The sequence below is a fragment of the Callospermophilus lateralis genome, chromosome 6 (genome assembly GCF_048772815.1).
Source record: "Callospermophilus lateralis isolate mCalLat2 chromosome 6, mCalLat2.hap1, whole genome shotgun sequence".
NCBI lineage: Eukaryota > Metazoa > Chordata > Mammalia > Rodentia > Sciuridae > Callospermophilus > Callospermophilus lateralis.
In genome coordinates this window covers 117030031-117053502 of record NC_135310.1, presented here as the reverse complement: position 1 = coordinate 117053502, position 23472 = coordinate 117030031, and the positions used below count along the sequence as shown (strand labels likewise).

Genomic DNA, 23472 nt, shown 5'->3' with positions numbered 1-23472 from the left:
AGCTGCCAGCTACACTTGGTGCATGTTCTCTTGGCACCAAGGAGGTGTGGCTTTGGTCCTAGAGAAAGTATTTCTTAAAACTTTATTTCCTTTCTTCCTCTGAGTTCACCAAGTGTGGTTCATTGATTTTTGTCAGTTTTTTGTTTCTTCAGCTCTGCCTTGCTAAAGGGCATAGTGCTGTTTCTCTTGGGATCAGGGTTTCCCATGCTGGCAGCATGGTCTGCAGGCTTGAGCCCATGTAGCTGGTCCTTTGCAGTAGCACCCCATTCCATGCCATTTCCTGTTTTGCAAAGATATCCCTTTCCTTCCCTGGGCCCTCTGAGGCGGTATGAGGGGAGGGAAAGCCTTGGTGAGTTTTGCACCTGACTTAACTGGCTGAAGTCTGTGCTTTTTCTTTCAGTTCTGTCTTCCATGTAATTTGTGGAATTATATTTCATATGATCCACTCATTCTTTTGTGTTCTCTCACATTTTGTCTTTTTCTCCTTTTACTTTCTCTCCTTTTCCTCTCCCCGGACCCCTGCATCAACATGCATCCAGCTGTATTTTTCTTGAGAGCCACTAATCATGGACTAAGGTCATTTGAAGGTGCCCTGAGCCCACCCATTCCCAACCAGGAGGACTAAGTCCTATCTCCACCTCTCTTCTGTGGAGGCACCGGAGAACAAATATAATAATAAACTTCATCTCTCCTAGACATTTTCTGACATTTTCCCACCCCATCGGCTTGTAGCTGGCAAGTAAAAGCCCTTTTGAGAACTAAATCTCTCATTCCTCATCTCCACACCTACCCTTGCTCTCTACCTATAGAAGTCCCAGATCTACACGTGGGATGGCCGCCAATCAGACCGCTGGGTCAAGCTGGACCTGAAAACAGAGCTACCCCGGGATACTCTGCTTTCTGTTGAAATTGTGCATGAGCTCAAAGGAGAGGTCAGATATGATTCTGCTCATGTGTTGGCCCAGTGGCTTGGGGACTAGAACACCAGAGCCTGGCTCTTTGCCTTGGTTTAATTCAGTTACCTTGTGTGGTGACTGACAGGGATCAAAGCTGGGGAAAGATTTGGTAATTATTCCTTCTCTGGGAGCAGTTGCCCTAGACCATGAGAGGTTCAGGTAGGAATAGTCCCCGCATGTCAGAGAGACCTGGATCATCATTGTGCACCCAGGGCCCTGATGAGCCTTCTGGGTGTTTTGTTTTTAACAGCTAATTTAGCTCTTGACCAGAAATCCCTTGGGAAAGAAGAGACCTGTCATTTCCTGGGAGCTCTGAGTAGCACCACCATAGGGATGACATTCAGAACCATTAATGGGAACAGTGGGCAAAGGATGAGAAGCTGGCCCTGGACTGTGTTTAGAATCCTCCCTCCCCCAGCGTAGGTGGAAGGCCCAACCATGACACAGTGGGCAGAGTGGGCAGTGTACTTGTCCTTCTAGGGGAAGGCCCAGCGGAAGATTAGTGCCATCCACATCCTTGATGTCCTTGTGCTGAACGGCAGCGATGTTCGGGAACAGCACTTCAATCAGCGGTCTGACCTGGGCCCCAGGGTAGGGAGGGTGAGGGTGGGCCTGGGAAGCTCTCTGGGCAGCAGCCTCCTGAGGCTTGGCCCCTCACCCTGGCCTCTGCTTATGGACGTCCTGAGAGTTTCCCTCTCCCGCTCACTGGCTGTCCCAAGGGCAGGGTAAGAAATTGGTCTTGGCACTTCAGAGTCTGGGCCTTGGTTGTCATTAATACTAGTACACTCTTGCCACAGCTGCTCAGATTAGGATGATGTTTGTGTTAAGGTTGAGCAAGAGGGTAACCTTATGAGAAGAGGGAGGGTCCCCTCTGAAAAACATGTCTAGTGCTTGGGTGGTCCTGTTTAGGCTTGTGTCCTTGGTGTGGGGTGACAGAGTAGACATACAATAAAGATGACACTTGAAGTTCTAGTGGAGATGACTGAGCACAGCTGAAGGCTCACTTGAGGAAAGCCGGCCAGGATGTAGTGAAATTAGAGGTCAGAATCCAGGCGGGGAGGGTAGGAGTGAGGACGGCAGTGGAAAGGGCAGGGTGGGCTTCTGGGGTACACTGATGCTTCCTATTGGCAGTTTGTATAGATTGGTGCTGTGACGTCACCCAGGGGCAGGGGTGGTCTGACTTGACTCTGAGTGACTGTTTGGATTGTAGAATTCAGCTTGCTGAGAAATTTGTGAAGGCAGTTTCCAAGCCCAGTCGGCCTGACATGAACCCCATCAGGTAAGCAAGTGCTCCCCCTCCTGTCTAATCCTTCTCGGTTGCTTCTTTTGGTCACTGCCTGCTTCTCCATCCATTGAGGGACAGGAGGGCTCAGTGGAGAGGGCCAGGCCAGGTTGGTGCTAGAGATAAAACTACCTTGATGAGTGATTTGTTGGGGAGTGCTGGGTAGGTGGCTGTCAGCCCAGAGTGTTCCCTGTCCTGCCTGGCAGTGAGCCAACCTCCACAGGTAGATTTATTCTAGGGGTTAAGGTATCTCACTTAAGACACACTTGCTTCTGGGAGCGCTAACACACTTCGTGAACGCTGGAGGGTCATGAACATTCTTTCAGGTAAGAAATGGATACTAAGACAATGGAAATTTTGAATATGAAGAGGATGGCTTGAGGAAGCAGGCCAGAGTTAGCTGTCAGGGGCAGAGGAGGAAAAGAATAATCAGGGAGAAGACAAAGACTTCCCCAGGTCTGAGGTTACTACCTGTAGGGCACTGCTGAGCCCTGCTCCACGGGGCTCCATGTCACTAGAGCCTGAGGTATCTATACCAAAACCAGTTTTATTCATATGAATGTGAATTAAGTTATTTAAGTCCAGTTTTAAGAATGCCTTTTGTAGATGTCTGTGCTTCGAAGGGTAGCTTCCAGGGTCTCCTTTGCTTGAAGTCTGGTGGCTGGGTCTCTGGGTACCTTACACAGTAGCAGTTCGAAGGCATGTGATTCCTGGCCTCTGGAATGCTGGAAGAGAACTTTGCCCCTCCCATCCTCCAGTGCCATAGCTGCACCCCCAGTTGCCTGGGGCAGACCTGAGGAGTTGCTTGGCAGCTTTGAATCCTAGGGTGTCTGTGTGGGGCGGGGTATCCTCATTCTGAGTGGTTGCAGGGAGGGCCAAGGCAGAAGGCTAGAGCAGGCACAGCCTGCTGCTTTCTGGATGAGCATGTCCCCAGGAAGCCTCATCCTCTCCCTACCCCTCTACCTGCAGAGTGAAGGAGGTGTACAGGCTGGAGGAGATGGAGAAGATTTTCCTCAGGTGAGTGACTCAACCCAGTGCAGTTTGGGATTTAAGTCAAGTTGAGGATTCCTTTTTTTTTTTTTTTTGTAGAGACAGGTTGTGGGTAGGGTGCAGAGGTAGCAATGCTCCTACCCCCTCCTCAGGGCCTCTGTGTGGCTGTGCTGCAGCCTGTAACCCCCCCAGCTGACTCAGCACCCTGTCAGGAGGGGAGCAGGGCGGACATGTGTCAGGCAGAAATATGGGCTCATTGATGCTGTAATAGTTACGATTGTTCCTGCGAGGGGCAGAGCAGCAAGCTGCTGGGAACACTATAAATCCCAGCTCCTAGTGCTGAGAGAGACTGAGCCTGGAGGGGACCAAGGGGGCATAAACGCTTCCTCATATTCTTCACGGTGTGTGGGGTGCATGGCACTTGCAGATCTGATTCTCAGTATGGGAGTGAGGCTGGCTCTCAGTGCTCTCTGGGAGGCGGTTACTGTTAACTCTCTAGTGGCCACAGTGATGACATGGGTGGAGGGCTGAAGACTCCGGCACCCAGTCTCAGATCTCAGTCTTATTGCTATCACCATGGAGGTACCCACCCCTCAGTTGTGGTGGCCTGGCAGCGTTTCTGTTGCTTGAGATCTAAACCTAGCACTACCAATATCACTGTGTGCTTGGAGCAGTACTCTTAAGGCGCTGTGCCTCAGTTTCTTTTTAGGTGGAAGCAGCATAGAATGTTAGCCAGAGACTAACGGTATGGCTTTCTGTCTCACACATTCACATCTGTTTGTACACTTATTTGGAATCAGGTTAGAAATGAAGATCATCAAGGGATCCAGTGGCACTCCAAAGCTCAGCTACACAGGGCGAGACGACCGGCACTTTGTGCCCACAGGCCTGTACATCGTCAGGACTGTGAATGGTGGGTGATGGCTCCCTGCCTCCACGCCACTTCCTTTCCACACTCTGCCTGAGCTGGAGCCAGCTTACAGTGGGGTGGGGGAGCCAGGCTGGTGTTTCCCCTGAAGTGTATATTAGAGGGCTGTGTGTCCACAGCCTTTTCTGTTCTTCGGTGGGCCTGGGGGGTGGGTTGGGCGTGGGAAGAGGGCTAGCTTGTAATGCACACATGGCAAGTTTGGGCTCTGTGCACTTGTGCCCTGTAGGGCAATGGTGGGTTGACAGGACACATGTGTGTTTGTTGAGAAGTAATCAGTAATCCTCCTGGAGCCCTCTAGGCTGCTGGTGGAGGTGGCATACTCAAGTTGTTCCCTGCCTGTTCTTGGAGGAAGGGAGGTGGGAAGGACAAACAAGAGGGAAGGAAGATACACCCCTGCAATGCCAGACCCACCCCTGTGGGTACTGTGTCCTTTCTGAGCTCCTTCCCCTCTTTTTCCTGTAGAGCCGTGGACTATGGCATGCAGCAAAAACTTCAAGAGGAAATTCTTCTACAACAAGAAAACCAGGAACTCCACCTATGATCTTCCTGCAGATGCCATCGCCCCATTTCAGTGAGTAACCCCCTTCTGTGCTGCCTTCCCTAGCAGCTCCAAGTCCTCCTGCCAGGCGCCAGCCCTACCAGGGCACACCCTGAGGCCTGAGACTGATCACTGCCACACAAGGGCTCCTGTGAGCCTGGGCCAGGTTCTTTCCCTGGGAACACCCAAGTGTGGCCGAGCCGGGCAGTGAGCTCAGTGAGCAGCAGTACCTGGACCTGCCATGATGGTGGGGTCCAAGGTCCTAGCTGTCCCTTATTAGGACTCAGCATCCATATGCCCGATTGCTGGTCATAGGTTTTGACAGCAGCCCTGTTGCCTAAAACTAGCCACTGACACTTGTTTCTGTCTCCTCACTAACACTGTTTCATTAGAGAAGCACAGACAGACAATCCAGGAATATCAGTAGTTACAGTTCAGTTGGATGCGGTAAGCAGCAGCTGTCTGTTGGAAGAGTTGGTTCTGAGCAGCACAGAAGGAGCTGGTGCCTACTGGGTACCTTTAGGTTACCAGAGAGAAGACCCTCAACTGAGAGGGTCAATGTCACTGTTGCCAGGGGTGGGCTGGTGGGCTTTTGGTCCTGGGCCACCCAGGTATAGCCCTCTAACCTCTCCCCTCTCCTCCTTGCAGCATCTGCTACTATGGCCGACTCTTCTGGGAGTGGGGGGATGGCATCCGTGTGCATGACTCCCAGAAGCCCCAGGACCCAGACAAGCTGTCCAAGGAGGACGTCCTTTCCTTCATCCAGATGCACAGCGCCTGAGGGCCTTGGGGTGTTCCACCCCTGCTGAATGCCCTGTCATTCCCCACGACGGGGCACTCTGCACTTGGGGCTCCCAGCACTGGTTCCTTCTGCCTCTTGAAAGGGGACTGGGGGGAGCTAAGCCTGGCCTTGGGAGCAAATGGCCTCCTCTCTCTGAGGAGCTCAGTCAGGGCCTTCAGAGGACACATGTTCCTTCTGGGACACCATCTGCCTGGGAATTGTTTCCCCTACCAGGACTCAGCCTGAAGGAAGCTGCTCCTGAGGCAGGTTTGTGGTCAGTGCCCAGGGCACGTGGGCTGGTGGAGGACATGTTAGAGTATAGCAGGCTTTGGGTTCTGCCGTTCTCTCCAGAGTCCTGTAGACTCATTTTTCTGAGTTCCATGCACTGCCTCTGAGGGTGGCCAGGCCCCTGCTTTGCCCAACTTTTATTGGGCCAATCCTGGGTGGGTGACGGCCCACTGTCACGAGCTGGCCAGGAGCAGCTATTGTACAAATCAAAGTTTTGTTTCTTTGAACTTGCTCTGTTTTGATGCCAAGTTGGAAGACTTTTTCATCTCTTCCCCACACCCATCCTGGCATTCTTCCCAGCCCAGACCTCTGATAGTCCCGGCAGGCCGGGAAGGAAGAGAGTGGGTCCGACGTCACTGACACCATATTGAGATGCAGGCTGTGCTGTCTTTGGGACTGGTGTGACTGCCTCCTGGGGTTAAGAGAGGCTTCCTGGGCCACCCGTTTTGATCCAAATGTTGGGCAGCTCAGAGGGCTGGAAGTAGCCTTGAAAACCTGCCTTTGCCTTTCCCCCAGTAGCAGTGGCCCCACCAGTAACAGATACCTCTAGGGTCAGTACAGCACCAGCCCTCTGGCAGTCGCATACTGCCTGTGCCCTAGCCACCCTAGGGTCTTGGCAGAGTTCTGAGCTGGAGGTAGCCACTCTTTCCTTTGTTTTTCCTCTCCATCTGGAGGTACAGTCTGCTTTTGTCTGTCTCTCTGTGGTCACTCCATTTCCTCTATCTTGGCAGAGGGAGGAGGGGAAGCTGGGCAGCAGCTTTGGGTGGGGGAGGGCATCTGTGGTTGTTTTTTAATGGGAAATACCTCTCAGAGATGTTCATGCAGGCTCCCTAGGGCCCCATCCCAGTGCCAGGCTGGTTTCCATGGAGATAGGGCACTGAGGCTCCCGGCAGGTTGGAATTGACTCCACCATGGGGGTCCTTCAGCCAGCATCCAGCCTCCCACCCCCCAGGCTGGCGGCAGCACCGCTGAGATGCTGTATTTCCACCCAATTCTGGGTATATCAGTGTGTCTTGCAGAATCTTGGATCATTAAAGATAAACATATTTTTAATGCCTGTGTGGCTCTGTGCTGGGGCTGTTGCTATTTGTCCTCAGTGCTTTGTGCTCTGGGACTGGCTTGGATGAGGCAGCCTGGGCCAGAGGTGAAGGGAGAGGAAGCTTTACTCAAAGAAGAGAGGAGAAAAGAAGGTTTGTTTATTCTGAGCCTGTCCAAGCTCCTGGGCCCCGCAGGGCGCGCAGGACTGCTGCTAGAGAAGGGAGCCCAGGAACCCAGGGAAATCACGCATCTGCTGATAGAAGCAGGGACAGGGGACTGAATGAACCCACAGCCCAAGGAGGGCAGCAAGGCACCTTCCCCCTCTTACATAAATCACATAGCTCACTCTGTGGTGGCACTGTGACAATCCAGGATCAGTCTGTGACTAAAATAACAGAGGCGTCAGACCAATTAGTGTCACTAGACCAAGGATTGAGAGGGAGAGAGAAATGGACTCGCTGACCCTGGCCAGCCTTCCTCCCCAGGTGGCCAGGCTCCCGCCCCCGCCCCCGCCCCCCAGTGGGGGCTGCACTCCTGCTTTAGGGTAGAGGGTATGCAGAAACTGATGGCATCCCACTCCTTTGTCACACGAATACTGGATCCCCCTAATGCCTATACTTTCCTGGGCTCCTTTACCCTAATCTGGGGGTCCCACTGTGACACAGGGAGTTCACCTTAGTGCTCCCAGCCTGTCTCCCTCTGCTGGCTGCAGCACCCACCTTCTTTCTTCCTGGCCTCACTGTGGGAGTGGAGTTAGGGGTATGGTCGACCCCCACCACCTCTTACTGCCACTGTCACCATGAATCTTGTCTTTATCATGGCTCTTGCTGCCCACGTGCTCTCTGGGCCTCCCAGTCCTGCCTGCCTCCTGAGGATGGATTAACTCCGCATTCCTCTGGGACCTCCCACCACTTCAAGTCCAAATCACCCTTCACTGCACAGGCTGCATTTTTCTGCCATAATTGGAGGTGCTGGCACTGGCTGGAGGGCAGGTAATGTTTGATAGTGGGCAGCAGGTGGCACAATGTCTGCCCACCTTCCCAACTACCCCTTTACCTCTCCCTTCTGAATTCTACACCATGAACTTTTGAATGCCTCTCCTTCCTTGATTCCTGAGTGACTCTCCTGCTGCCCCTCAGCTACAGTCGGACCGTGACATTTACTCAGCAGACAGGAGCAGCCTGATGTTCTTTATTGCCTCTCCCTTGACTCAGGGGGGCGGGGGTGGTGGTGGGGGACACGTCAGGAGGCCTTACTCCAAGGCCTAGGTGGGGGAAGCACCCCGACACTGTAGTCCTCTTGAGACTTGAAGGGCCTGCTTGGTCCCAATTAAGGAGCTGAGGGGAAGCCTGCAGTGGCTGCGGGGCATTGCAGACTCACATGGTCCAATGGGCATAGACCAGGGCCAGGAGGATGAAGATGGCCACCGAGAGCAGCATGTTCTTCCGGTTCTCTTGCCGAAGCAATTTTAGTTCCTTCTCTGGGAGATAAAGGGGTAGTTGGTATGGGACAGGGAATGGAGGCCATAAGTGTTCTTTCTCCCTTTCCAAAATGGATACACACACCTGTCCTTGATCTGCCCAGATCTTCATAACATTTTAGGTACAGATTTTGGCCTAAAAGTCCTAATACCAAGGCTGCTCAACCAGGTTGAGGATGGGATATGAGGGGTCACCAAAGAAGCCACACCTGAGAGCCAAGCTAAGATACAGTGTAACATCAGGTGAGTCCTCACCTGTCAGTGGGCTCTACAGTGCTCATCCTTCCAGGAGTGTCATCCAGCCAACCAGAAACTCAGTGGAGTTTGGACAGTATCTTGAGCCAGATACTGGGGTGGCCAGGCAGGGCCACATGTTTCTTGAGATCCTGCCTTTTGCTGAGGGCCCAGCTCAGCAGAACCTAGGGTTGCTGACAGGAGGCAGCCATCCTCCATTCTAGAGGAAGCCAGTCCTGCTGTTCTGTAGCCACACCCATGGCTACACCCATATGGGTCCCTCCAAGTGACATGCAGGTGGTTAGTACACCATGAAAGCTAAACTGAGTGGCGATGCTGTGGTGAGTCTGTGAAAACTGCTAAGCTGGAGGGGAACTGAGGCCCCACCCATCATGTGCAAGGGAGGGAGGGACTCAGGCGGCTCTGGGTGGGCTAGACTGAGCCCAGGGTACCCCAGCCCAACTGTGTTGGGTCGGGTCAGATTGTTCTTTCTGTATTGTTCCCTGGCCAGGCCTGGTCCCCCAGGGGAGAACCAAGAGGGGACAAACTGAAGAACCTGCTACAGATCATTTTCCTCCAACTCTCAGGAAGCTGAAGCTATCAGCCAGCCACACTCCAGCTGCTTGCCCCGCCTGTACTCTACCTGGCCCTGCCCCCAGTGCCCAGAAGGTGGCAGTATTGCTCTACCCACAGGAGCCCTTCCTGCACTCAAGTTTGTGTGTGTGTTGGGGGGGGTGTGTCTGTCAGCCCTACTCCAAATGCAGGATGTTCCTGGCCAGGAGGGGAGTTGTGGTGGCAGTAGGGGAGGGGAGGGGAGGGAGGGGACCTGGCTACAGCCACACCCCTTCATCCCAGAGGGAAGCCAGAGCCCTAGGTCATCCTTCTTCCCTTGGAACAAAGAATTGACCAGCTCTCCTCCCACACGGCAGGTTCCTTCAGCCTCCTGGGGCTGGCTCCCTCTCAAAGGACCACCTTGTGCCCAGCCACCTAGTTAGGTTCCCTGGGCTGCCTGGCCCCTCCAAACTCTGGGTCCTGGAGGTCAAGGTGGGCATCTGAAGGGAACTCTCTTACCGTAATTGGAGGCTCTGCTCATTAGGCTGTTTTTCTCCTTCTCCAGAGACCTCCTGTGGGGAAGGAATTTCATGGCTCAAGCCCTTTTCCTCTAGCCACCTGGGGGCAGCCAGCAAACAGAACAGTGTGAACAAAGGGGACCAGTGCCCAGGTCTCAGGACTTGACCTCAGAAGCTAAGGACCCAAACCCTCTGCCTTAAGCTTAGTTCACTTTGGGGACTCAGGACAGACACAAGGGCAGGGAGGGGAGAGGGTGGCTGGTCAGGAGCGTTACCTGTCCTCTGGGCTCAGCTCTGCCCTGTGGAGCCTGCAGTCCACAGCCTCCAGGTCTCTCCGACACTGGGACAACTTTTCCTCCAGCCCATCAATCTGAAACATAAGGCAGATGGAGACAGGTTGCAGAGCTCTGCAGCTACAATGCCCTGGGATCAGGCAAGTCTCAAATACACCCTGTCCCAGGCCATGTTCACTTCCACTGGGCAGGGCACCCAGGCACTGGTGCCCCAGAGTGTCTTTGCTGTCCTCCACCACTGCATGCTTCAGCTCTGGGCTCAGCCAGAGTCCCCCTGAAAATAGGGCAGTGGGTGCTGCAAGGGTCTCAAAGCTGTCCTCACCCACTGGACTAAGCACAGGTTGGGGGGAGACAGGAGCAGCCCCTTGATCAGCTCTATCTCCCCATCTAAGGCCCAGAGAGCAGGAGCCAGAGCCCGGCAAGGGCAGGCCTGCAACACAAGGCTCGAGGCTCCAGGTGCTCCTCAGGCAGGTGGTTCAGCACCCGGGGCCAAAACACGGAGGTTTTCCTCATCGACAGGCTTGTCCTCATATCTTAGTCCAAGCTGTAAGAACAGACATTTCCTACAGGAATCAATAAAAATTAGCAGGGGTTAAAAAAAAGTTACTCAAAACCACTTCTATTTCTGACTTGGTTCTCATGCAAAAACATTGCCCATCATCAAGGTAGCTGTAACTTGTGTGGCAAAACAGCCAAGCTCCTGAAAGGCCGGTTGCCAAAGATATCCTTTTCCATTTGTTTTGATTATGGTTCCAGAGGTGTGTTCTTGGGAAAATATTTGAGTTGTGGGAAAAATGTTCCATGAACTACCAGCAGGTTGTGTAAGCCTGGGCTCAGGATCACGCACTGACAACGAGCCCCTGCCCCCGCCCCCATCCATCTCTTGACTCCAGTCTTTTGCTCAGCCTCATCGGCTGCCTTTCTAGGCCTGGGCCTGCTCTGCTTCCACGCCAGCCCTGCTAGCGAGAGCCTAGATTTTGGTGGCTTGGTTTCTGGGGCTGTGTCCTGCAGAGCAGCTGGCTGCACAGTGCTTAGAGTCCCACCGTATTCCATTTCCCATCTCTGACTCTGCTCATTCTCACCACATCCCCAGGAGGGACAGCAAGCACGACCTCTATTTCACAAATGGGAGAACCTGGCTCCCCAAAGGAAATGACTTTTCTGAGGAGTCGGAGTGGGGCCCCCCTTCTTATCAGTCTCAGCCAGCTCTGTGCACCATTCCTTTTTGGAGTTGCCTCCTGCAAGAAAGAATTCTGCCTCCCAGGTAGCTTGTCAGAGCCCTTGAGTCTCAGGCAGGCATTCCGGGACTGGGTGTCAGGACATCTGAGTTGAAATCTGTGGACCTCTGTGCCCTCCCTGGCCAGCACCCTTCTCAGACACTTTCCCTGTCTTGAGGCCTGGTCCAAATGATGCACCACCCACTACCTTCCCTGTAGCCCTCAGCGCTGCCAACTTCAGCCCAGTTAAGCAGGGCCCTGTGGGAGGGAGCAACTGCAGAGCCTCGAGTTAACTGCCTGGCTAATTGTGTTGTTTCTCAGCTAATGGGCACCCAAAGGGAGGACTGTCTTGGGAACAACCCCAGCTAGGAGACGGGGCCAGAGGCTTTCCTAGAGCCGCACAGCAGGGAAAGGAACAAGGCTTGGGAGTCAGGCTCAAAGAGCAACAGCTGATGTCAATGCTTCAGGCCACCAAGCAGTTCACCCCGACACAGGGCCCAGGTTCAGGGGACAACCATATGTGCACATAACCCCCTCACTATGAAGCTTTGCAGACTGCCCAGGCAGTCTCAGTTCCAGGTTAGAGCCCCTCCTGCACCCTCTTTAGCCAGGACCTGGTTTGTAAGTCATTATAGGGAAGGAGCAGATTGGGACTTTCCATCCCTAAACCCTCTGGAAGGCTACCAGGTGCCCACACAAGTGCTAATTGTCCCAGAGCAAGGCTAGGAATTCATGCTAGGCAAAATCTTAAAATTGAGGTTGGCAAACCTAAGTAGCCAAGCCAATCTGCCATTATGCTCTGGACAGGGCCTGAGAAGCTGGCAGTTGGGGGCCTTTATCTGAATAAGCCCAATTTATTTGCAGTTCCACTGAATATCTCCACTTTCATTTGCCACTTTTTAATGAGGCTTAAGCGGGCAAACACAAATCAAGGTTTAGGGACTCAAGTTCTAACCTCCCTCTATGAATATTTATGTCCTGCTGACAGCTCTCTCTGATTTCCTTCTAAATAGTGAGATCCCCTTCTTCACAACCCAGCTGCCTGATGTGGGCTGAGGGAGGCAAGGCTGACTGTCAGAGGCTCTTCAGCAGGCCACAGGCACATCCTTAGAAGGTGACCCTGCTGGGTCTCCATCTCTGGGCCTGGCTCAGGAAGCTGGCAGCCAACCCCCCTGCAGCACTGGGGAAAGAGACTCTGGGGGACCTGGCTGCATAGAGGGCAGGATGAGGGCATCAGGATATTTCTTTTCGTTGTGACCACAATTGGGAATGGTGGCTACAGACTGACCAAGAAAGAAGGGTCCAAAAGGTGGGAGAGGACCGTCACCTCTCAACTACACACCCATGAATCATGCACGTCACAGACTACAGGCAACACAGAACATGATGGCCAGGACTCCAAACAAGGGGGTTAGAAGCAGAGAAAGGACAAGAATGTCAGGGGTATTCTAGAAGTGTAAAGGTCAGAGCTGGGCAGCAGCTGGGAGCCCAAGTGCCCAGAAGCTTGGAATCACGGTTCCAAGTGTACTAGTAGGACTCGTGGCTGTGACCAGTGTTTTGGCAGTCATTAATTTCTGTGTGACTGGTGAGTTCCCTAGTTCCGTAGCTTGGTTGACTCGTAAAAATAAGATCATCATACTTCGCATCCCAGAGCGTGAGGATGTGATACGGTGCGGTGTCATAGCACAGCCTTGCACGGAGGGCTGCAGTACAGGTTTGCTCTTAGCAGAGAGTGGTTTTCACCAGATCTTTGGGGAATAAAAACCAAGTTAACCGGTGGTAAAAGTAAGAGAAGGCGCGAAGTGCAGCATGGGGAGAGGACTCCTCCGGGGTTGCCGGCAGCAGCAGAGGCAGGGAGGCCCTCTGGCTCAGATCTGGCTACTTCTCAGAGTCTACCAAGGGCTTCACAGCAAGAAACCTAGAGGGTGTACCATGGGGACAGCAGCACCTCCACTGGCCAGCCCCCAGCACGCTGGGAACCTCTGTGTTCTGCCTGGGGATGGAGTTGAGCTGGGCCCTGGAGCTAGGGCAGCTGTCCAGGCAGAACAGACTCCGCAGAGGGCTGAGCATTGGAGGACCCAGGGAATGGCAGGAGAAGCCTGGCAGCCAGACTTGGGGTTCACTCACATCATGGCTCTAGGGACCTAGCAGTCAGCTAAACAGCAGACACGTGAGCCCAGAAACCACAGTAAGAAGCTATATTAGACAAACTCCAGTGGGAAGGGAAGGTTACATGGTGAAGGCCATGAAGCCCCCAGGACTCCTGCCTGGCAGGCTGGACAGTGGCAGGAAGATCTGTGCCTGGGACTTGCCTGGAGCTCGAGGGGGCAGCAGTGGAGATCATGACTGTCACTGACAAAATGGAAACAGTGAAGGTGGGCACCTCACTCACAGTGTGGACAATAACACTAAGAAGCATCTGGGTTACGTTTACACTCAGAAAACCAAGGTCAGTTATTACAAAGGGGGGCGGGGCACCATGTCCAAGTCCTGCGCCAAGCCAGCAGGTAGAGCAGAGCTGTAGTCTGCAGGTTGGCACAGGGACCCCACGAAATCAAGGCGGTGGCAAGAGTTCCTTCTAAGTTAGCAAACGGTGCCCCTTGGCACCTCATGGACTAAGGACTTGGCAGGTCCTGTGCAAGCCGTTTGGTGGCAGTGAGACAGGTGGGTGGGCACGTGCAGAGTGTCCTGACAGGAGCGCTGTTCAGCAGTGGCTAACTCCTGCCTGCAGAACCTGCTGGAGAGTCAGCCAAGGGGGGGAGCATGGGGAGAAGGAAGAGAAAGGGAGGGAAAGAGGTAGACAGCAGGAGTGGGGTGGGGTGGAGAAGCACCCTTAAGGAGGAAGAAGCTGAAGTTTCTGGGGAGGGCCCTGTGGCTGGCGACCCAGTAAGTCTGCACTTCAACAGAAAAGCTCCAGGAGAGGTGGGCGCAGCAGGGTGAGTATGGCTGCCTTTCCACACCCAAGCATGGATTTGACTCAGGAATTGAAACCTGGGGCTCAGTGTGAGGCCGAGGAGCCTCCACAGAGGAGGGAGGCTCCCTGCAGAAGAGCGGGGAGACCTGAGGACAGCCTGGCAGTCAGGGCTGGTGGGAGCTGCAGTGGCCTGAGGGGTGCTGCGGACAGGGCCCCAGCCAAGCTGGGCCTTCACTCCTACTGGCAGGTGCCAGGGGAAGATTTCCTCCCTCCAGTCACCAGGGAAAAGGGCATCCTGCAGCCTCCCCAAGAGCCCTGCCTGCACAGCCCGGGCCATTTGCTCTGTGCCTCAGCTGGCAGTACAGCAGCCCCAGGCCAGGAAAATACAATCCCCTCTGCTTTACAGACTTGGGGAATATCACCTCACTCCCAGAGCTCTAGGAAGTCTCCCTGGGGTCCTATACACCATAAAACCACTGTGTTAAGAGAAACTGTAAAATTCCTCTGAAATCCCCATGAGGCATCTTTTCAGGAGTGTGGAGCCTCCAGGAATCAAAGCCCAAATGAAGCCTCTTTGGAGGTAGGGACCTTGCTCTGCTGCACAGATAACTGCCTGAGCACACCGGTCAGGTCAGGCACTGCGGGGCGCCAGCTCCAGGTACTGCTGCAGGGGGGGGTTACCCGCAGCTTTTATTCTGCCCAAAAGCAGGAGTCAGCACAAGTCCCAGGCTGTCATTTACCTCATTTTCCTACTAAGGGTGGGCGGGGCTCTGAATGGTGCTCCTACAGAGCATTTAGATGGCCTGGGAGGTGGCCCTCTGCCAAATCCCTAATGAACCCTGTCCAAGGAAAAGGCAGAGGCACTCTCGGGGCTCAACTTTGGGTCATACAACTCATTGTGCTTTCTGGCTTAGAAAGTGGCTTCCGGTTTTGTTGAGTCTTGTTCCTGAGATCTCTGACCAGTGGGTGACACTGGATGCTGGGATCAGGTCTGCCTCCAGGCTCAGGCAGTGGCCATGGGCATACCCTGTACCTGCCTGGCCAGGTCTTGGCAGACAGTGAGATCTTCTAATAAGGAGCCTGGTGCCAGGCACCTGAGCCGAGCTCAGGTCAAGCAGTCTCACATGTTTGGATGATACAGCATGAGTCACAGCGGTTTCTGGAAACCAAGAGTCCATGCAAAACTAACCCTCCACCACAACAGGAGCCACGATGCTTCTGTAGCATGCCCCAGACGCCACCTGCTGCTCCAGGCGCCTGCTCCTATTAAGTCACATTTGGCTTAAGGCAGAATGAGGGGTAAAGTCTGCATTTTACAGATGAAGAGATGATGGGAATGAAGTAACTCGTGGGGGGGGTCCCATAGGCAGTAAATGGGGAAGTGAGATGGCCCAAGTCTGTGCCCTTAACCATCACTCCATAACTAGAAAGCAGAGAAATACGGACTCTGGGCAACTCCTAATGCCAGGCAATCTGTGGGCAGCTACATGGATGTTATCCCATGTTTGCGTCCACCCTGCAAGGAAGAGGCTGCGCCCACTGTACAAGGAACAAGCTCCCAGCACAGACCAGCAGCAATTCACCGTGTATCTGGGAAGTGGAAGGACTGGGGTCTGAATTTGGATTTCTCTGTTCTCAAGCTGGGGCTCTTCAAGCCATCTCTCCAACATCTCATGGAAACATCCAAAGCAAAGAGTTCTGGGAATGGTCACTCCATGCCTCAGCTGAAGGCCATCTGAGCATGCTGACCTGGCTTCAGCAGCTCCTCCACCCTGAACAACCTTGGGCAGGGCCTTGCTTGGTCTCAGTCCACACAAAGGACGCGCTGTGAGGGAAGGGCCTCACTGGAATCCAGGTGCTTTGCGATACAGGGGCCAGGACCCCCACGTGTGCTGTGCTGACTCCCCACTTCACAGACACCCCAGGCATCTGCCCTCAAATCACCCAACTGTCCATTCAAGCCCCCAAACCCACACAAAAGATCCAGTTTCAAGAAGGAGGAGTTGGGCTAACTGGGCACAAGCCTTCCACCCCCAGGGCACCGAAGCCTTCCCCTCCTGAAGCCACAGCCTGGAGAAGGCATCAGCTGTTTCACCTCCAGCCTGGCAGCCAAGGGACTGGGTTTCTAGAAATCCACCTCTTCCCACGTCAGGAGGCCCCAGGATGTTTATTATGATGAGTAAAGGAGCCAGAGGACCTGCCCAGATGGTCCCTTGCAGGAGCCCCGGGGCTTTCCATCCAGGGCCTCTAGGCCACACAGCCAAGTCATATGAGGGTCACAGGCCTCAATTTTCCAGGTGACCAGCCACAAACCCCAAAGGGCCAACTCCCCCAGCACCACTTAAGGGATGCTTTTCTTTGAAGGAGGCTCGCAGGGCTCTTTGAGGACAGAAAACAAACCCATGGCTTCCCAGTCAAGAGGCCCCAGAAGCAGCTTCTCTACCAGGTGAGCAGGTGAAGACAGCGAGCTGCCCCAGATTTTAATCAAGGATCCATTTTCAGGAAGAAGAGGGTGAGCCAAAGGGCTTGCCGCCTCTCTGGACACTCACGCGACCCCAGGGCATGAAGGCCAGGGGCCCGGCTGCCGTCCACCAGAGCTCTGAAGCTGGGGTGCTGAGATGGAGGCTAAGCGGCCTTGGAAAGGAGCCTCGGGTCAGTCCTCGCCTCAAGCCTTCAGCTGTCCCTGGGCCAAAATGGTGTTTGGGGTTTGTTTTCTCTTCTCTCCCCCAATATATATTTTTGATAAATTAGCAAAAGCTTCTTCATCACTGAGGCTCAAAGCACTTTTCAAGAGCTGGCATCCGCCCCGCGCCTTATGAATTCATTAATTAAGATGCTGGCAAACAGCCACTCCACACATGCTGACATCCAGCCGCGTTAGGTAATGAGGTTTTAGTCTCCTGACCCCCGTCAAGTGGAGCGGAGCCAGACGCAGGCTGCTGAGAGAAATCACCTGCCCAATGGCGACCTGTCGCTTTTGCCTGGCAGCAGGTGAGGCTCATTTAGTGGTCAGTGGGTCCTGAACATTCTTGGCATGCTGCAAGAGCCTCTCCTCCAGCTACTGGCTGGTGGCTCCCCAGGAAGGTGGCTCTAACTGTGGGCTCTGCGGCGGCCTCCTAACCTCTGCCCACTGAACCACTCGGCTAAGCCCAGATGTCAGGGTGGCAGGTTCAAGTGCCTCCTCCTATCACTCAAACCAATTCAGCAAACATTTACTGATGGTCCACTTAAGCTGCTTCTATAACACTGCCTTGTGCTCTGCTGTCCCAGAACAGCTGAGACCGTCTTCACTGACACTGCTTCTGCCCCTGCCTGCCCTCATGGAGCTTACAGCAAGAGAGGACATCAAACAAATCATCACAGTGTCAAACTTCTTTCCTCCTGGTAGAAAGTTAAAGGCTCCACTAACTATTATTTCTTACAGAAGATACTGTTAGTTGGCCAGTCCAGCAGGGACTCCCAACCCCACTCCTTTGCTCATCTCTACTACAGAAGTTGGAAAAGTGCAACAGATACTTTCCCAGCCTCACTGTCATTGGGACTGCTCATGATGATATATTTCAGAAATCATTTGGGAGCATCCTAGGAGAGCTTATATTTTGCCAATAAAAGGGACAAATAGTGTTGCTATTCCTTTCTCCTTCCTGACTTAAAGTTGAACATGACTGGAGCTGTGGCAGCTATTTTATGACCATGAAGAAATAGCTAAGGGAATGAAGAAATACTAGCTCAGACATAACTGAGCTTTTGAACCAATGTCAGTAGCCACCTATCCACATATTTCTATGGGGGAAAAAAAAACAGTAGACTCCTATTTGCTTAAGTCATTAAGGTCAGTTTTCTGTAACTTGTAGCCAAAAGTCTTCCAGATTTCTGTAATAGGGATCAGATCCAATCAAATGATCCCCTTTAAAATGTTAGCCAAGACATCATACATCTGTTAAGATCAATTGTTCAATGAAACTAGGTTAAATAGTCTGGCTGCAAAAGAAAAGTACGATGACCAAATAATAGCTCATTACTATCAGAGACTGAAAAACATAAATTAAGTTTGACATCAGCCAAAATCTTCCTGTAAGTTTAGACTGATAAGAAACCTTTCTCTCCTCCCACACATTAAAATCAGTACCAGGCTGGCAATTTCTCATTTGAACTATAATTTGCTCGTTATTCAGAATAAACTCTCCGAAGCTAAAACTCATAGCCAGTTCCCCATCCCCAACTCTGAGATCTCACAAGGTGGCAAATGAGTCAGATAAAAAGACCTCACAAGGAACCACGAGTGACGGAGGCTAGAAGGTACCTTGGTTGTCCTAGGAGGTGACTGCCCAGTACAGCTGGCCTGCGCCCGCCCTGAGGGTGAAGCTGCCTGCTTGGTAATTGCTTCATTACAACAAGTGGCGACTGTTTGCAGGTGCTGAGATCACTCACTTGTGGGGGTTTTATTGCACTCGTCAGATTAACAAACATTTTTGATTAAATCACCACTTCATTGGCTCCAAGCACAGGACTTTTAATAAGAGGACAATATCTACTGCTACTGAGCATCGATGCACATTCAATGCTCAGACCCGCTGGGGGCAACCGAGGAGGAAGAATGGGAGGCGGCCAGATGCCAGGCTTTTTCCAAGGCACAGAGTTACAATTTTCAAACTCTGACTATCCAAGCAAAAAGTGACTGAGATACCAGTATGGCAAATATCTGCATATTTATGTAGATCTTGATATATCTATATATATATATATTCCTATTTTGAAATATCTATATAAATTGTGTGTATATTGAGACACAGAGAGTAACAAAAAGAAGAGTGAATCTGCCTCAGTAAAAGGCCCTAGAATAAATGACCTATCAAAACACTTGTGTCAAAACTCAAAACTCAAAAGCCAAACCAGACATCATGATCTTTATTTGGACATAATGAATTTATAACTCCTGGTGAAATGCAAATCTTTTGTTATAGATGAGGAGACCAAACCCCAAACAGGGGTTGACACAGCCACGGTAAAAGGATGCAAAAGAACTGCAAAGGATGAGAATAAGAAAGAGCTGCTATTTATCAATTACTCACCCTGTGCCAGGCACATGCCAAGCACTTTACACATATTGTCTCATTTAATCCTCAAATCACACCATGAGGTGAGGTGCCGACTGCAGTGCAGCCTGTCTGCTAAAACACACTAGCTCCTCCTTTCACAGTAATGGAGCTATTGCTGGGCACATGGCCCCCCGGCTGGTGAGCACATTTCTAAGCCCCCATTGCAGACAGATAAGGCCACAAATCTTGTTTCCTGCCAATGGAAAATGCAGAGTTCAGGCCCAGGATCCTTAAGACAGTGGGTGCTTCTTCTACTTTCTCTTTCCCTGGCAGTGGAAACATCAATGGAGTGTGCCCTGGTTTCATTGATAAGATGATAACAAGGCTCAGGGAGATGGCAGACCACTACCTTCTTTAGACTGTGGGTGGACAAATGATGCTGAGAGCCAAAGACTGTCTACTTCCTGTTTTTGTTGGAGGGAAAAAAGTTTTACTGGCATAATGCTATACTTGCTCACTTACAAATAGCCTGTGGCTGCTTTTGTGTTATGACAGGTACTTCTTATTCGTAGTAGTTATTTTCTATAAAATACCACCAAGGGCTGGGATGGGCTCAGTGGTGGAGCACTTGTCTAGCATGTATGAGGGTCTGGGTTCAACTTCAAGTACTGTCCAAACAACAACAACAAAAGTAAGTCAAGCACAGTGATACATGCCTATAATCCCAGCTCAGGGGGGCCAAGGCAGGAGGATGGCAACTTTGAAGCCAGCGGTAGCGCCTTGCCTGGCATGTGTGAGGCACTGGGTACGATTCTCAGCACCACATATAAATAAATAAAAATAATAAAGGTCTTTCAACAACTAAAAATAAATTAAAAAGGATGGGGATGTAACTCAGTGGTAGAGTGCTCCTGGGTTCAATCCCCAGCACTGCAAAACTATATATTTAAAAATTAAATTAAATTGAATTAGCAAATACTGAACCAGGTTCCTGCAAGCCTCTAGCCACAATGTTTTTATCAACTGATTCACACAAAACTTGACTTATATGTTTCTGTTTAAATACATCGTATTCAATATATAGTTGATTCATTAACATTGTACTCATGACCAACAGCACCTTACAAGGCAGAGTTACAACACATTTGAAAAAAAAGTTTATCTAACAAGCCCATTTTGCACCAGAAGGCACACACAACCTTCAAACACCAGGCAGCACTCTAGCATTGGGGGTCATCTGAAACAGCTAAATCACCAATAAAAAGCACAAAAATACAAAAAAACACAACACTAAATACACCAAGAGAAAGGACATTTGTGTGTAGTACAGTAACGCAAACAAAGGCAGAACATTCTTTTTTTTTTTTATCTTAACTGGAAATGTGGATCTCTCAGGAGACTCAAAAACTTTTTTCCTCTTTTATTTGCTTGTGAATGATGCAAAAGAGTATTGATTTGGGGGCTACGAATACATTTAGTCTGTAGGCAAATATGCAATCTGTGAATAATAAGGATCAACTGTAGTGACCCCAGAGACCATATAGTCTGCAAAGCCTAAATATTTTCTGTCTGATACTTTCCAGACCAGGTCTGCTGACCCCTGCTCCAGCCTGTTAGAGAAAATGACAGACTTTCTTGTTCCTGAAGCCACTGTTTTGGGATTTCTCTTGCATTCTCCATGAATCCTCACTGCGTGCCTGTGAGAGTGTACAGATGAAGTTTCAGGTGAAACCTTACAGCAGCCTGCTGCACTTTCTCAAAGACCACTCGTGCTTGATTCTTGGCTCCATCACCTCTACATCAGGGTTCCACCTGAAACTTCATCTGCACGACTCTCACACAGGCATGCAGTGCGGGCGAAAGCAGCACACAGTAGGTGCTCTAGGCATTAGCTGATTTTCTTCCCACATGCGGTCAATCCATTTTGAAGACTTTGGAAAAAAGACCACTTCTAGAATTCGCTTGACAAACTCCCAAATACTCTCCAAATACTCTCCAAGCTCCAGGCTTTGGTACTCTGGCGGAAAGTTCTCCCACCTCAGGCGAAATTTAAGCCACTAATAATACACTGACAGCTCTTGTTTGGGTCCTAGACCTTGGGAGTTCCCCACAACTACAGGCCCTCCCGCCTGTGGCGTCAACTGTCCCTTTGGGTTCCTCTTCACTTACATGTCTTCCTCGGGTCCTCCTTAATCCCGTGTCCTTCCCCTTTAAGTCCCCTCGATTCTGTCCCCACCTACGCTGGGGTCCCTTCACGTCCAGGTCTCTTCCCCTCTGGAGGTCCCCGTCCCCGTCCCCGGGCCTTCCTAAGGTGCCCGCGGCGTGCCCCCTTACCTCTGGGTCCCCTCACCTCCAGACCGCGTCGGGCCCTCTCATCCCTCTCCCAAACCTGCGCTGCCCTCGCTTCCTCCCTTTGGCCCACTCTAACCTTGCCACCAGACCGACCCATCCCCCTGCAGCCAGGAGAAGGCAACTAACGATGTGCCCCAATCCTCACTTCTCCCCTCACCTCGAGAGCGACGCCCAGATTCTCCCGCTTCTTTTTAGTCATGTTGCTAGCAGGGATCCCCCACTCATCACTGGACACGCCCGCTCGGGTGCACCGCGCATGCGTACGTCCGCGTGCTTCTCTTTCATTGGTCACCGGGGTAGCGGGAGGTGGGGCTACTGCGGTCGCCATCTTGTTGAGGGGCGCGTCACCCTTGACGCAGCCATGTTTTTGAGGGGCAGCGTCCCATTTGAAACTTCAATTTAGGGATAGGGAGCGGATAAGGCCTAGGGAGGGGCAGTGGCCGGTCACTGGGTGAAAGCCGCTTTACATCACTGACAGCTTTTTAAATTCTTTTTCCTTTGGTATTAGAGATTGAACCAGGGGCGCTTTACCTCCTGGTACATAAGCTACATACCACCTTTTAAAAATCTTATTTATTTATTTATTTATTTATTTATTTATTTATTTATTTTGGGAGTACCCGGGATTGAACTCAGGGGCACACAACCACTGAGCCACGTCCCCAGCTCCTTTTTTTTGGTATTCTATTTAGAGACAGGGTCTCAGTGAGTTGCTTAGTGCCTCATTTTTGCTGAGGCTGGCTTTGAACTCACGATCTTCCTGCCTCAGCCTCCTGAGCGCTGGGATTACAGGTGTGGGTTACGGTTCGGTTCCCTGCTCCCCCTTTTTATTTTTTATTTTGACACAGGGTCACAGCTAGGTTGCCCAGGCTGGTCTCCAACTTGCAGTCCTCCTACCTCAGCCACTCAGGCTGCTGGGATTACAGGCATGGCCACTGCGCCAGGCTGAGAGCCGCTGTTTCTAACCCCATCTCCTGTACCTTTCATCCTTGAGCTACGATCCTACTCAGTTTTAGGCCAACCTTTCCCTCTTCCACTCAAATTAAGGCCCAGGGTCTGGGGATGTGGCTCGAGTGGTGGCGCGCTCACCTAGCGTGAGTGAGACACTGGGTTCCATCCTTAGCACCACATAAAAATAAAGAAAAAAAAAATTAAGGCCTAACCTGTAGCACTCTTCCTACAGGAAGACCCCCTTGAGCCCTCTGCACTTTGGGATCTGATGATGAGCTTCTAATGCTAGCCTTCCTTTTTGTCTTGTATTCTTACTCATTTCTCTCTCTCTCTTTTATTGTAGGACAAGAACAGTTTACAAAAAGTCAAAGAAAACTTGTAAATGAGAAGCAGCAGCCTTTATTGTGCCAATCTAACCAACTCCTACCTTTGTTTTAGTGTGTTCCCTTCCAAGCTAGGACTTGTATATAGGGTTTTATATTCTTGGTTAGTACATTCTAGACCTATGGCCCTTGAAATGTTTCATAAAAAATATATTTTATATCATGGCCCAGTTATTTGAATAACAGAAACCAAATTTTATCAATAAGTATATTTACCATCTGTGATGCAGTGTAATATTTTCTACTATAGTCTGTTTGATTAAAAAAAATTAGTAGCAGGAGACTTAACAAATTGGTACTCACTAATGGAGGGCAAAGTACAAATTGAAAAACAGCATTATAGACATTTTCTCACATCTTCAGAATTATCATTTTGATGATGCCACCAGGTAAATGCACCCCCCCTTCCTTTTTTTTTTTGCCACCAGTACTGGGGATTGAACCCAGCACTGCACACATGCCAGGCAAGTATTCTACCCCTGAGCGACACACCAGCTCCATTGCCTTCCTGTATTGGACATTATCATTATAGGTCAGAACCTCCAAATAGCGTTTAAGCAAACATCTTTGTACCCAGAGCTCTGTCCTCCTGTATTCTTTAAGATAAATTCACAAAAGTGGAATTAGTGGGTCAAAGATTAAGAGGCCAGAATCAGAGCACCTTCTTTCTCTGCTGGAGTCTGTGATACTGTGTGGATTATAACCTCAACTCATTGTTTGGGGGAAGAAATGTTTTCA

The 23472-nt window shown here is 51.3% G+C and overlaps 2 protein-coding genes across 3 annotated transcripts in view; one reads left to right on the top strand and one right to left on the bottom strand.

Moving 5' to 3' along the window:
- Cmtr1 (cap methyltransferase 1) overlaps positions 1 to 6816 on the top strand; it is a 49977-nt gene extending 43161 nt beyond the window's left edge. For both annotated transcript variants that reach the window (XM_076858781.1, XM_076858782.1), the window contains 7 exons: positions 810 to 932; positions 1437 to 1528; positions 2167 to 2235; positions 3208 to 3255; positions 4029 to 4141; positions 4619 to 4727; positions 5343 to 6816. In XM_076858781.1, coding sequence (XP_076714896.1) covers positions 810 to 932; positions 1437 to 1528; positions 2167 to 2235; positions 3208 to 3255; positions 4029 to 4141; positions 4619 to 4727; positions 5343 to 5475 — 687 coding nt within the window. In that variant the 3' untranslated portion in view covers positions 5476 to 6816. The remainder of the gene's footprint in view (positions 1 to 809; positions 933 to 1436; positions 1529 to 2166; positions 2236 to 3207; positions 3256 to 4028; positions 4142 to 4618; positions 4728 to 5342) is intronic.
- Positions 6817 to 7977: 1161 nt separating this feature from the next.
- On the bottom strand, positions 7978 to 21642 carry Ccdc167 (coiled-coil domain containing 167). Its single transcript, XM_076858783.1, has 4 exons — positions 21558 to 21642; positions 9861 to 9955; positions 9587 to 9639; positions 7978 to 8281 (listed from the first exon to the last, which is right to left on the bottom strand). Exons 1-4 carry the CDS (start codon positions 21597 to 21599, stop codon positions 8178 to 8180), a joined length of 294 nt encoding a protein of 97 aa, XP_076714898.1. The 5' UTR covers positions 21600 to 21642; the 3' UTR covers positions 7978 to 8177.
- Between the last annotated feature and the right edge of the window lie 1830 nt (positions 21643 to 23472).